The 12,425-nt window shown below is 48.5% G+C and overlaps 1 protein-coding gene across 2 annotated transcripts in view; it reads right to left on the bottom strand.

Annotated features, from left to right (window-relative positions):
* GALNT10 (polypeptide N-acetylgalactosaminyltransferase 10) overlaps positions 1 to 12,425 on the bottom strand; it is a 229,792-nt gene that overhangs the window by 17,688 nt on the left and 199,679 nt on the right. For both annotated transcript variants that reach the window (XM_027970438.2, XM_042250663.1), the window contains exon 8: positions 1,557 to 1,664. In XM_027970438.2, the coding sequence (XP_027826239.1) occupies positions 1,557 to 1,664 (108 nt within the window). The remainder of the gene's footprint in view (positions 1 to 1,556; positions 1,665 to 12,425) is intronic.

Here is a 12,425-nt window from a genome sequence, read left to right as displayed (position 1 = left end):
ACAGGCCTCCCTGTCCATCACCAACTCCCAGAGTTCACTCAGACTCACGTCCACCGAGTCAGTGATGCCATCCAACCATCTCATCCTCTGTTGTCCCCTTCTCCTCCTGCCCCCAATCCCTCCCAGCATCAAGGTCTTTTCAAATGAGTCAACTCTTCGCATGAGGTGGCCAAAGGACTGGAGTTTCAGCTTTAGCATCATTCCTTCCAAAGAAATCCCAGGGCTGATCTCCTTCAGAATGGACTGGTTAGATCTCCTTGCAGTCCAAGGGACTCTCAAGAGTCTTCTCCAGCACCACAGTTCAAAAGCATCAATTCTTCGGTGCTCAGCCTTCTTCACAGTCCAACTCTCACATCCATACGTGACCACAGGAAAAACCATAGCCTTGACTAGACGGACCTTAGTCGGCAAAGTACTGTCTCTGCTTTTGAATATGCTATCTAGGTTGGTCATAACTGTTCTTCCAAGGCTTAGTGAAATATTAATAATACAAAATAAATAAAAATTTCTGGCTATTTCCATTTGTAGATAATGGCCACTAATTAGAGTGATGATGGATATAAACCATTTTAAGGCAATAAAACAGTTTAACATAGAATTTTTGGCATGAAAATGGAGAGGGGATGAGGAGAGGACACTAACATTTATTAACCACCACTGTGCCCAGACCTTTCAAATACCATCCCATGCATGTGCGTGCTCAGTTGCTTCAGTCATGTCCGACTCTTTGTGACCTTATGAACTGTGGCCCACCAGGCTCCTCTGTCCATGGGGATTCTCCAAGCAAGAATACTGGAGTGGGTTGCCATGCCCTCCTCCAGGGGATCTTCCCAACCCAGGGATCGAACCCATGTCTTATGTCTCCTGCATTGGCAGGTGGGTTCTTTATCACTCGTGTCACCTGAGAAACTCTAAGTACCATCTCAGTCTTTCTCAAACATGCTGCTCTTCCTGTATAAAATTTTATCTAACATGTTTCTTTAAATCACCACTAGTCTAACTTGGCACCAACTTTAGCTTTGTCCTAAGTCACAATGTCTGTGAAATCATGAATTTCCTACACTAATCCACAATAAATTTAAACACATGGAAATAAAAATGTTCCTATGTCTACCACCTAAAATCACCTCCCTGGTCACACTTTGGCAAACTGAATTATTTCCTTAATTCTTCTGGCCATGCTAAGAGTTGGAAAAAATGAACTTCCTTGAAGCAGAGGAGTAAATAGAGCTTAAGAGCAAGCCTCCCAAGGTTACAGAGCTAATAAGTGATTAAGCAGGGCTTTAAGTAAGTTTTTAAATTTTTTCACTTATTTATTTATTTTGGCTGTGCTGTGCGGCTTGTGAGATTTTAGTTACCCAACCAGGGCTTGAAGCTATGCCCTTAGCAGTGAAAGCTTGGAGTCTCAACCGCTGGACCGTGAAGAAATTCCTTGGAGGGTGGGGATGGCGCACATCCTCACACCTGGGGACCACTAGGCCTAGGGCATGGGGTGCCTCTGATCTGCTGATGGTCATAGGCCAACCTCTCACCCACTAGGGAAGCTACCAGCTTACCCGGGCCAGGCTGACTCCAGCAGGCACCTTGTAGGGCACGTATTTCCTGTAGATATGGCCCACCCTGGAGCAGGGAATGTCCTCCATGCGACCTCCACACATCCACACCTGCGGGATGAGAAGTGAGAGATTATATTTCCGCCCCCAGTTCACAGCCTCCTCAAGGGCCAGCGTTCCTTCGTGCATCCCTAGAAAGCATCATCTTGGACTGTGTCCTAAAGCCCCCATTCACAGAACCAGGGATGTAGGAAAACACAGTGATGACAAGAGCAAAAACCGCTCAGGGCATCGAGTGCTGACTCCAGGCCAAACACTCTGCAGTGAGCTTCACACGCACAGCTTCACGGAAGCCTCATCAGAAAACCCATAACATTAGGTAGTAATGGAGCTCCATTTTACTGATTAAGAAACTGAGGCTCAGAGAAGCTAAGAAACCTCTCTGAGGTCACAGGGTTAGTATGTGGTTCAGTTCAGTTCAGTCGCTCAGTCGTGTCCGACTCTTTGCGACCCCATGAATCGCAGCACGCCAGGCCTCCCTGTCCATCACCAACTCGCGGAGTTCACTCAGACTCACGTATGTGGTAGAGCCAGAAATTTAAACCCAGTTTGAGCTGACTCCGAAGAAAGCTGAGAGCCGAAGAATTGATGCTTTTGAATTGTGGTGTTGGAGAAAACTCTTGAGAGTCCCTTGGACGGCAAGGAGATCCAACCAGTCCATCCTAAAGGAAATCCTGAGTATTCACTGGAAGGACTGATGCTGAATCTGAAACTCCAATACTTTGGCCACCTGATGTAAAGAACTGACTCATTGGAAAAGACCCTGATGCTGGGAAAGACTGAAGACAGAAGGGGACGACAGAGGGTGAGATGGTTGGATGGCATCACTGACTCAATGGACATGAGTTTAAGTAAACTCCAGGAGTTGGTGACGGACAGGGAGGTCTGGCATGCTGCGATCCACGGGGTCGCAAAGAGTTGGACACGACTGAGTGACTGAACAGAACTGAATTGAGGTGACTCCAGAGTCTGAGCTTTGGATAAGTGTCAGAATTATAAGGGGGCATGGAGGGCTCTTTTGGAAGGACTGTGATGATCACTCTGCACTTTGTGCTGGCAGGGACTAGGCTGTATATTTGCTGACTTTGGCATTGGCTGCTGGAGTTCCCTTTTAGGCCTGTAAACCTCTTGCTGGGTCATCCTGAGCAGTCACCTTTCTCCCTGCCCTGACTTCCCTGCAGGCTGGCTTGCTAAGCTGTGCAGCTGGGCACTGCTGCCTGCAGTGTGGAGCTGGTGCTGCTCCTGAGTGTCCCTTCATAACCGGCATCACAGAGATCCCTTGAGTAGGAACTTTGGTCTGATGGCAAAATATGAGAATTCTTAAGAAGTATAGTTAACCCTCTTAGAGGCCCAGCCTAAACAGACCCCCTTCTGGCAGTCCTGGGTTCAGATCCTGACTCAATCACTATCCAGCTTTGTGACTTGGATGATGGCACCTAACTTCTCTGAGGCTCAGTTTCCTCATCCGTAAAGAATGAAATGAGGTAGGCTCAGGGGATGAGGTATTTTGGGTGAGGAGCTTACCACAAGACCTGGCACCTAGTCACAGTGGTGTGAGATAATGCAATGATGGGTTCATCCATTCGGCTAATATTTGAGGAGTGCTTGCTGCATGCCAAACACTGTGCTGGGCACACACAGCAGTGAGTAAGTTGGCCAAGGCCCCTGCTCTCACGGAGGCGGAGTGCGGTGGCCAGCCTTGGAGATGCCCCCCAGTGACCGCTGTGTCCCAGTATTTGCACCCTTAGGCAGTTCCCTCCCAAAAGAGCCAGATGAGGACTGTGTAACCAACAAGATGCTATAGAAATGATGGCCATGAAGGACACTGTGGCTTCCACCTTGCTCCCTGGGATCACTTGCTTTGGGGCAGCCAGCAGCCACATTGTGAGGACCCTCAAACAGCCCTGTGGAGAGGCATAGGTTGTGAGGAGCTGAGGTCTTCTGCTAAGAGTCCTGACTTGCCCACCACGTGAATAAGCCAGCTCAGAAGTGGATCCTCCAGCCCCAGTCAAGCCTTCAGATGACTGCAGCCTTGGCTGACACAATTGCATGACAGACCCAGGCAGAACTGTTTCACTTAGCCACTCCCAAATCCTTGACTCTCCACGACTTTGAGATAATAACTGTCTACTGCTGCTTTGAGATTATTTTTTCCTGTGGCAGTAGGTACCTAATACAGGGGCTTTCAGATGGTGATGTGCACTCTACAGAAGCCAAAGCAAGGTAACTGGACGGACTCATTGGACAGACAGATGGGATATGCTGCATTACCCCCACCTGTCAGGGAAAGCCTCCCTGGGAAGGAAACAGTCATATCCCATGAGGGGATAGGCACATATGAGGCTGCAATTAGTGGAAATGCTGCTTGGAGAAATGCAATTATATTCTGATCTTGGGGGAGAAAAAAAAATCGAGCAAGTCAATAGAACAGAACATTGGTCTCGAGATAATGGGCTCCTGATGGTAGATTAATGTCAAGGCCAAGCCAAGAAGTTTATTTTCAAAGCAGGAGATATTGATCAGGCGCCAGCATCCAATAACAATAACTCTTCCTTTATACAGAGTGACTGATGTGGAAGCAATGCTTTTGTCTGGCGGATACTGCCCGGGTCGCTGGGCTGCCCCAACCCTGTGGGAGGCGGAGCGGCATGGAGCAGGTGGGGCACGCCTTCCCCTGTTCTATTTTGAATGTCTTCTGGGCAGTTGACTAGGCTGGCATCCAGCTCTCTCGACTCCATATTAAACTTGCATTAGCTAACAAGGCTGTGTCTCCGGCTTTGCCTGGCAAGGAGCCTTCCTGTTTGCAGATGGATTTCCAGATCCTTCTCTGTGCTGTGACCTCAGGATTCTTTGGCCCTGACCACGCTGGCCATCAGCCTGAAGGTTCCTGAGGGTGACCTTGATCTACTGAGAGTCTGAGGCAGCCAAAATGCCCTCAGATTCCCAGGATGTCCGAAGCCCAGGAGGAGTCCTGCTTTTGGACGATGGCTTCCCTGCCCTAGACCTGACTCACTGACAGCTGAGTCAGAATGCAAACTGCCTTCCGAGAGATGCATTACCTGTTCAGTGAAAGCTGCTGCCAACTGCCGAGTTCCCTGGGAGCACCTGAGCGGTCTGAGCAGCTCTGGGTACATCTCACCCCTCAGGACTCCCTCTGGAGCTTGCCTGGTGGTCCAGTGGTTAAGAATCCGCCTTGCAATGCAAGGGACACTGGTCCGATCCCTGGTCCAGGAAGATCTCACGTGCTGCAGAACAGCGAAGACTGTGCACCGCAGCTACTGAGCCAGAGCTCCAGAGCCCGAGAGCCCACACTACTGAGCCCGTGTGCCTCCAGCCTGCGCTCTGCAACAAGAGAAGCCACTTCTGTGGCATGGCTTCAGTGTCAGCTTCTGCCACCAAGCCAGTCAGAAAAATGACGTCATCTCTTTGAGCTTCACTTTCTCCATTTGGGAAATCGGGCCACAGGATATATGAAAATAAAAAACACAACGGTGTTGGGTGAAAGGGCAAATACTGTATCGTTTCAAGGCGACTGTATTTCTCATCCCTTTGCAAAGAGAAATGAGTAGCCCCAGCTTGCCATAATTAGAGCAAGGCCACATGCAGCAATGAAGACCCACCACAGCCAAAAATTAAAATAAATAAATCCTAGAAAAACCAAACAAACCACACTCTGGCCACTCAGAACACACCATACGCAGCGGGCACCACCCCTCTGTGGTTATCTGGCAGGATCCCGAGACTGCAGGGGACTTTCCATCTAGGGACATGTCAAAAGCTAGAGGCATCGACTTATATCCTGACTTGCTCTGAGCAGGGGAGATGGACTCCAGGTTCAGCTCCTGGCCCAGGGCACCTACCTGTGTACCTCCAGGCCCCCCATCTCCCTCCCTTTACAGCAGAGGACAGCAGCCACCCAAGGCCCACAACAACCACAGCGAGGGGGTGGTATGAGCAGGCACTCTTTTCTAATGCCAGCGCTACCAGTGCAGCCATGTGACCTGGGGGATGAGAGTCACTGCTACCTTGCAAGGCTGCTGAGATGGCCTGAGACAAGCCGTGAAGAGCACTCAGCTTGATGCCTGGCCACAGCAAACCTGATGAGTGTTACTCACTTCTCTTTGCAAAAGGATGAGAAATACCACTGCCTTGAAATGATACACCCAACACCATTTTTTTTTTTTTTAAAATATCCTATGGCCCAATTTCCCAGATGGAGAAAGTGAAGCTCAAAGAGATGATGTCGTTTTTCTGACTGACTTGGTGGCAGAACCTGAAACTGACCAGGAGAATGACAGGGCCAGGCGGGTGGGGCATAGTCACCGGGCCTGGCTGCCTGAGGGGTTCTTCTCTCCCTCAGGTAACACAGCGGCAGGAGAAGAGCCCCGCTGGGGGCAGAGGGGAGAGGCTCTGCAGATCACCCGCATTTGGCCAGGACCCTGTCATATTTGGATGGGGACAAAGATGGGCCGCTGAGATGACATCTTGCAGCCTATCTCTGCATCAGCCTTCTTGTTTCTTGTCTCCCTCCCTCTCCGTGCCCTCCCTAGCCTCTGCTCCTGTGCCTGCGCAGGGAGCCCAGTTCCACCGTAAGGAATTTCTGAGCACACTCTGCCAGCTTGTTTCTTGGTGCCGTTTCCTCTGCACCAGTCTTCTCCCTGGAAGCACCATGCCACTAGACAAGTACAAATCTAATTGTAAAAGCTTGCTCCCCATTCATTTTCATTGCTGCTTTGATTTATTTTATTAGCAAACTTCTTTTGTGTGATGACAGGCTTCATTACAGTGACTATAAAAGACAATTACTCGCTCTTATCTCCTAAACTGAGGAGGAAAGAAATGAGTGGTGATGAGCATCAGGAAGACACAATGGGCCCTGGAGGCCACGCGGCAGAGGGGCCGCCCTGCAGAGGGGATCCGCCAGCGAGCGGGGGTGAGAAGAGACCTCTCACTCAAGGGAATGGCTGCCTGGAAACCAATCGGGAATCGATGGGCATCCTACCTGCCCATGGAAGGGAGAAGCCATCAGCCAGCCATGGCTTTGCTGTTGGCAGCTCGGCTGAGGACCCCAGTGAAGTCCAAACCCTATTCACTAATGCTTGGGAGCTGCTGCATTAATACGCAATTAAAAGAATAATTGTCACCAATTATTCCGCATTATCTGTGAGCTTAGGAAGAACAAAGGGTAGCAGTGATGAGCTCGGTTCTGGCCCTTAAGCAAGTTTTGTGAATCTGAAAGGCTCAGTTTCCTCATCTGCAATATGGGGTGAATTACTGTGCTTCCCTCCTAGGACTGTGATGAGCCTGGAATGAGATAATTCTGAGGCACACAGGACTCCGAGCAAACTCAATGCTGTCACCTGGGCACATGGCAGCTGGCTCTACTGGTGGGGCACGCCACATATATGCCACGCAACTTCCCTCAGGAAAGAAGGAATGACATTGGATCCATGTCTTCCAGAAGTTCATACTATTTTGGACATATTAGGTTGTTCTGAACAACAAGATACTGTTTTAGGAAGTCTTACCAGCAGGAAAGGATCTCACTCATGTTAGTTTTAGATGCTTATAATGGTTACCAGGTTCAGTTGGTAAAAGAGGAGGAAAAAAGCCCAACTTTAGTTTTTAAAAATCCATTTAAATTTATTTCTAGGTTAATATATTATTTTACTGGAGTGGGTAGCCTTTCCCTTCTCCAGGGGATCTTCCCAACCCAAGGATAGAACCCAGGTCTCCTGCATTGCAGGTGGATTCTTTACCAACTGAGCTATGAAGGAAGCCCAATATTATTTTATATATCAAAAATATACTTTTAAGCATATGTGGGTCTAAATTAATAAACTGAATATCTGATTGTTTCAGTGATATCCTGAGGTGTTTATAGTCAACTTGGCCAAAAAATGGGGGGTGGCCGCCTTACATTAGAGCTTTTTTTTTTCTTAATAAATGAATTAAGTCGCAGGATCTGTTAGGTTTTGGCTCACATTTGATACAGAGCCATCTCACAACCACCCAGTGAGGGAGGTACTGCCGTGCCTCTCACACATGAGGAAAGCGAGGCTGGCGAGCTCCAGCACCTTCCCCAGGGCTCCGCAGCTCGTAAGTGGCAGAGCCCAGAGTGGAATCCAGGGTGGGGGCACCCAGAACTAGGCAGGTTTGAGACTGTACCTTTGATCTTCCTCAGGCCTAGTCCTAACCCTGTCATGGTCTTCCACAAAGACCCCTCTTGGTACTCATATTGTTTGCAGGACAAAGCGGTCATCCTAGGCTTGCAGTCAAGGCCTCTGCCCCCTGTTCCAGTCACCTCTGACCCTTCCACACACCCTGGATGCTGTGGGAGTCAGCTGCAGGGCACTCATGTTTCTCTGTTGGGCGCGTATGCTTTTCTTTCCATGAACAATGCAACCCAGTACAAACATTCATTCATTCACACATAGGCTGGTCAGCCTTGCTCTAAAACCCTGCTGGAAGAGATGAAACAGAAATTGGCAGCCAAAGATGGGCCTGATGATATCGAGCCTTGAAAGTGGGGTGAAGGTATTGGTACCTATGAGCCACCCTGCCAACCAACGTGGGGTCTTTTCACACCCCAGCCTGAGCCTCCACTCTGTAAGACCTCACCGACTCATTACAGCCATGATTTTCAATCCTGAGTGAGCATCAGAATCACCGGGGGAGCTTGCTAAAACACAGACTGCTGGGCCCCATTCCTACAATGTCTGACTCAGCAAGTCTGTGTGGAGTCTGGGAATTTACATGTCTAACAAGTTCCTGGTGATGCTGGTGCTGCTGGGCTGGCGACCACACTTTGAGAACGAGCTTATGCTGGATTAGAGAGAGCCCTTCTCAGACGGTGGTAATGCCAGTTCACAGTATGCCTTTAGACAGCACTGTGAGTTTGGGGCTATTTGTGTCCTTTCAGTGAGGAAATAAAGGTTCAGCCCAAAGGGCAGGTGAGCTGTCCCAGGTCTCACCGGGAGTTCATTTCAGAGCTGGTCCAGAAGCCAAGGTCTCTGGCCTCTGTCTCGCCAGCCTCAAAGCGTCCCCAACTCCTGTCTTCCTGCAGTCACAGCCCACACATACTGACCACAATGCTGACATTAACAGCTATCATAATTGATTATTTATAATGCAACAGGAGCTGAGCTAGGCTTTTAACACACTTTGACTAATATTGTGCTCATACCCACCCTATGAAGTAAGGGTCATTCTATTGCCACTTTACAGATGAAGAAATCCAGAGAGGTTAAGTCACTTTCCCAAAGTCACACAGCCACTAGCTGATGGAGCTTGTACCAGAACACAGGTGGTGTGATTCCAAAGCCAGTGTACTTTATCCCTGGGCTGTTCTGCCTCCTTTTTTAACATGAAGGTTTTGATCCAAACAGCTACCACTCACTGACTGCCTTCTTTTTGTCTGTCTCTAGGCCAAACAAATGTTTTATGCCATTTAGTTTTTATAACCTCTGAAGAAGTTATTATTGCTATTTTTAGTGATAAAAGACTGAAGCAGGAAGAGATGGCTGTGTGCTGGTTAAGGAGTGATGTACCACAGGCAACCCTCGAGCCTCCGAGCCTTTTTCCTGGAGGCAGGTGCCCACAGACAGAGGCGTTCATGGAATCTCAAATGGCTGCTCAAAGTCAGGGGCAGAATGCCTCCCTGTTCCCGGCAGACAGCTCTTAGAAAGTCTGGGTACACATGGCCAGGAGGCAAACGCTGCAGATAATCCCGCGAAGAAAGGGGCCAGCGCTGGGTTCCCGGCAGCGATGCTGCACCTGGTCTGAGTCAGTGGGGGCTGGACAGGGCGGTGGAAGGGCTGGGAGAGGTGATGGCAGGCTGGCACCAGTGTGGGGGCCCCAAATGCCCTCCCGGTTGGCAACTTAACCCCCTTGGGGTTGGTTCTGACTTCTGGGGCCCTGCTCTAGGCTGCCCCCTCCCTCCCGGTGGAGTGAGATAAGTGCTGGGCCGAGAGTCGGGACATTTGGAGTTCGGCCCTGGCTCTGCCACCTTCCAGCACTCGGGCACCAGGTCACAGCCCCCACCCCTCACCAGTTTCTGCTGTGTGTTCTGCTTTCTTTTCATACACTGTGTTTCACTTAATCCTCCTGATGATGCTGTGAGCTCTATGGAAGCAAGGTCTGGGAGTTTTCTAAATCTGCACAAGGCAGTCTGGGACTGGCTTGGCCTTTGGTAACTGTATCAGTGTTGGACTAAGCAAACCCTACCGCTGAGGCCTCCTGCCTCTGTTCAGACGTGTGGGTTTCCCTCTGGGAACAAGGCTTTCCTGGTCCTCTCGTGTGGCTCTCTGTCACTCCCTTGCTCAGCTGATCCTGCCCCAAGAGGCCCTCAGAAGGCCTCCATCTCACTCTCCCAGAGCAGGGGGCTGCTGCCTCTGCCTCCTGGAGTGGGCCCTGTACTCAGGGGGCTCCATCCTTCCCTAGGAGCTCTTTACTGTGACTCCCTTCTCTGTAGGCGTCACTTGGGGGAAACTCCTCCCTGAACTGGCAAACGGCCCTAACAAAGCACTGGGAGGTATGTGCGGAGTGGTGGGCCGAGAGGGTTGAAAAAAATAACAGTTTTTCCTTATTGTTAAATCTTAATTTCTCTCCTGATTCTAGAAGTGATATGTGTGATGATAAACACATTCAATGCTGCAGAAACACATGGGTAGGAAGGGACAGCCTCACTGTGGCCCTTCCACCCCAGATGCCCCAAGGGGATGGGAAACCTTTGAGGCACCAGAGGTCAGAAGACAGCAGGGCAGAGGCTCGGTCTGAAGTCAGAGGGCAAGGCTGGAAACCCTGCTCCGACCATGCGATGTTGTGAGTGCTCAGTAAACTTCAGCTGGTGTAATGATACTCTTCTCCGTTTTTTGTTTGTTTGCATTTGTCACATTAAAAGAAAAGATATTTGTTTATGGCTGCACTGGGTCTTCATTGCTGCGTGCACACTTTCTCTAGTTGTGGCAAGGAGGGGCATCTCTTCATGATGTTGTGTAGGCTTCTTATTGCAGTGGATTCTGTTATGAAGCCCAGGCTTTAGGGGTGAGGGCTTAAGCAGGGCTGAGTTGTCCCTCAGCATCTGGGATCTCCCTGGACAGGGAGTGAAGCCGTGTCCCCTGCATTGGCAGGCAGATTCTTTACCACTGAGCTACCAGGGCCCTGCATTAGTCACATTTTGAATATTAAACATGAGACTATATATTATATATATATAATCACAAATTTTCACATCTTTAACAATTTAATTTTGGGTGCATCTAACTTTTTTTTAATGAGCTGAAGTTGAATGGTTCTATGAAGACCTACAAAACCTTTTAGAACTAACACCCAAAAAAGATGTCCTTTTCATTAGAGGGGACTGGAATGCAAAAGTAGGAAGTCAAGAAACATCTGGAGTAACAGGCAAATTTGGCCTTGGAGTACAGAATGAAGCAGGGCAAAGGCTAATAGAGTTTTGCTAAGAGAACGCACTGGTCATAGCAAACACCCTCTTCCAACAATGCAAGAGAAGACTCTACACATGGACATCACCATATGGTCAACACTGAAATCAGACTGATTATATTCTTTGCAGCCAAAGATGGAGAAGCTCTATACAGTCCACAAAAACAAGACCGGGAGCTGACTGTGGTTCAGGTCATGGACTCCTTATTGCCAAATTCAGACTGAAATTGAAGAAAGTAGGGAAAACCACTAGACCATTCAGGTATGACCTAAATTTAATCCCTTATAATTATACAGTGGAAGTGAGAAATAGATTTAAGGGCCTAGATCTGATAGATAGAGTGCCTGATGAACTATGGACAGAGGTTCGTGACACTGTACAGGAGACAGGGATGAAGACCATCCCCATGGAAAAGAAATGCAAAAAAGCAAAATGGCTGTCTGAGGAGGCCTTACAAATAGCTGTGAAAAGAAGAGAAGCGAAAAGCAAAGGAGAAAAGGAAAGATATAAGCATCTGAATGCAGAGTTCCAAAGAATAGCAAAGAAAGATAAGAAAGCCTTCCTCAGCGATCAATGCAAAGAAATAGAGGAAAACAACAGAATGGGAAAGACTAGAGATCTCTTCAAGAAAATTAAAGATACCAAGGGAACAGTTCATGCAAAGATGGGCTCGGTAAAGGACAGAAATGGTATGGACCTAACAGAAGCAGAAGATATTAAGAAGAGGTGGCAAGAATACACAGAAGAATTGTACAAAAAAGAGCTTCACGACCCAGATAATCATGATGATGTGATCACTCACCTAGAGCCAGACATCCTGGAATGTGAAGTCAATATGAACAAAGCTAGTGGAGGTGATGGAATTCCAGTGGAGCTCTTTCAAATTCTGAAAGATGATGCTGTGAAAGTGCTGCACTCAATATGCCAGCAAATTTGGAAAACTCAGCAGTGGCCACAGGACTGGAAAAGGTCAGTTTTCATTCCAATCCCAAAGAAAGGCAATGCCAAAGAATGCTCAAACTACTGCACAATTGCACTCATCTCACACGTGAGTAAAGTAATGCTCAAAATTCTCCAAACCAGGCTTCAGCAATATGTGAACTGTGAAATTCCAGATGTTCAAGCTGGTTTTAGAAAAGGCAGAGGAACCAGAGATCAAATTGCCAACATCCGTTGGATCATGGAAAAAGCAAGAGAGTTCCAGAAAAACATCTATTTCTGCTTTATTGACTACGCCAAAGCCTTTGACTGTGTGGATCACAATGAACCGTGGAAAATTCTGAAAGAGATGGGAACACCAGACCACCTAATCTGCCTCTTGAGAAACCTATATGCAGGTGAGGAAGCAACAGTTAGAACTGGAC

This window comes from Ovis aries, chromosome 5 (assembly GCF_016772045.2).
Source record: "Ovis aries strain OAR_USU_Benz2616 breed Rambouillet chromosome 5, ARS-UI_Ramb_v3.0, whole genome shotgun sequence".
NCBI lineage: Eukaryota > Metazoa > Chordata > Mammalia > Artiodactyla > Bovidae > Ovis > Ovis aries.
The sequence above is the reverse complement of the archived record's forward strand: the minus strand, read 5'-3'. Positions and strand labels throughout refer to the sequence as shown.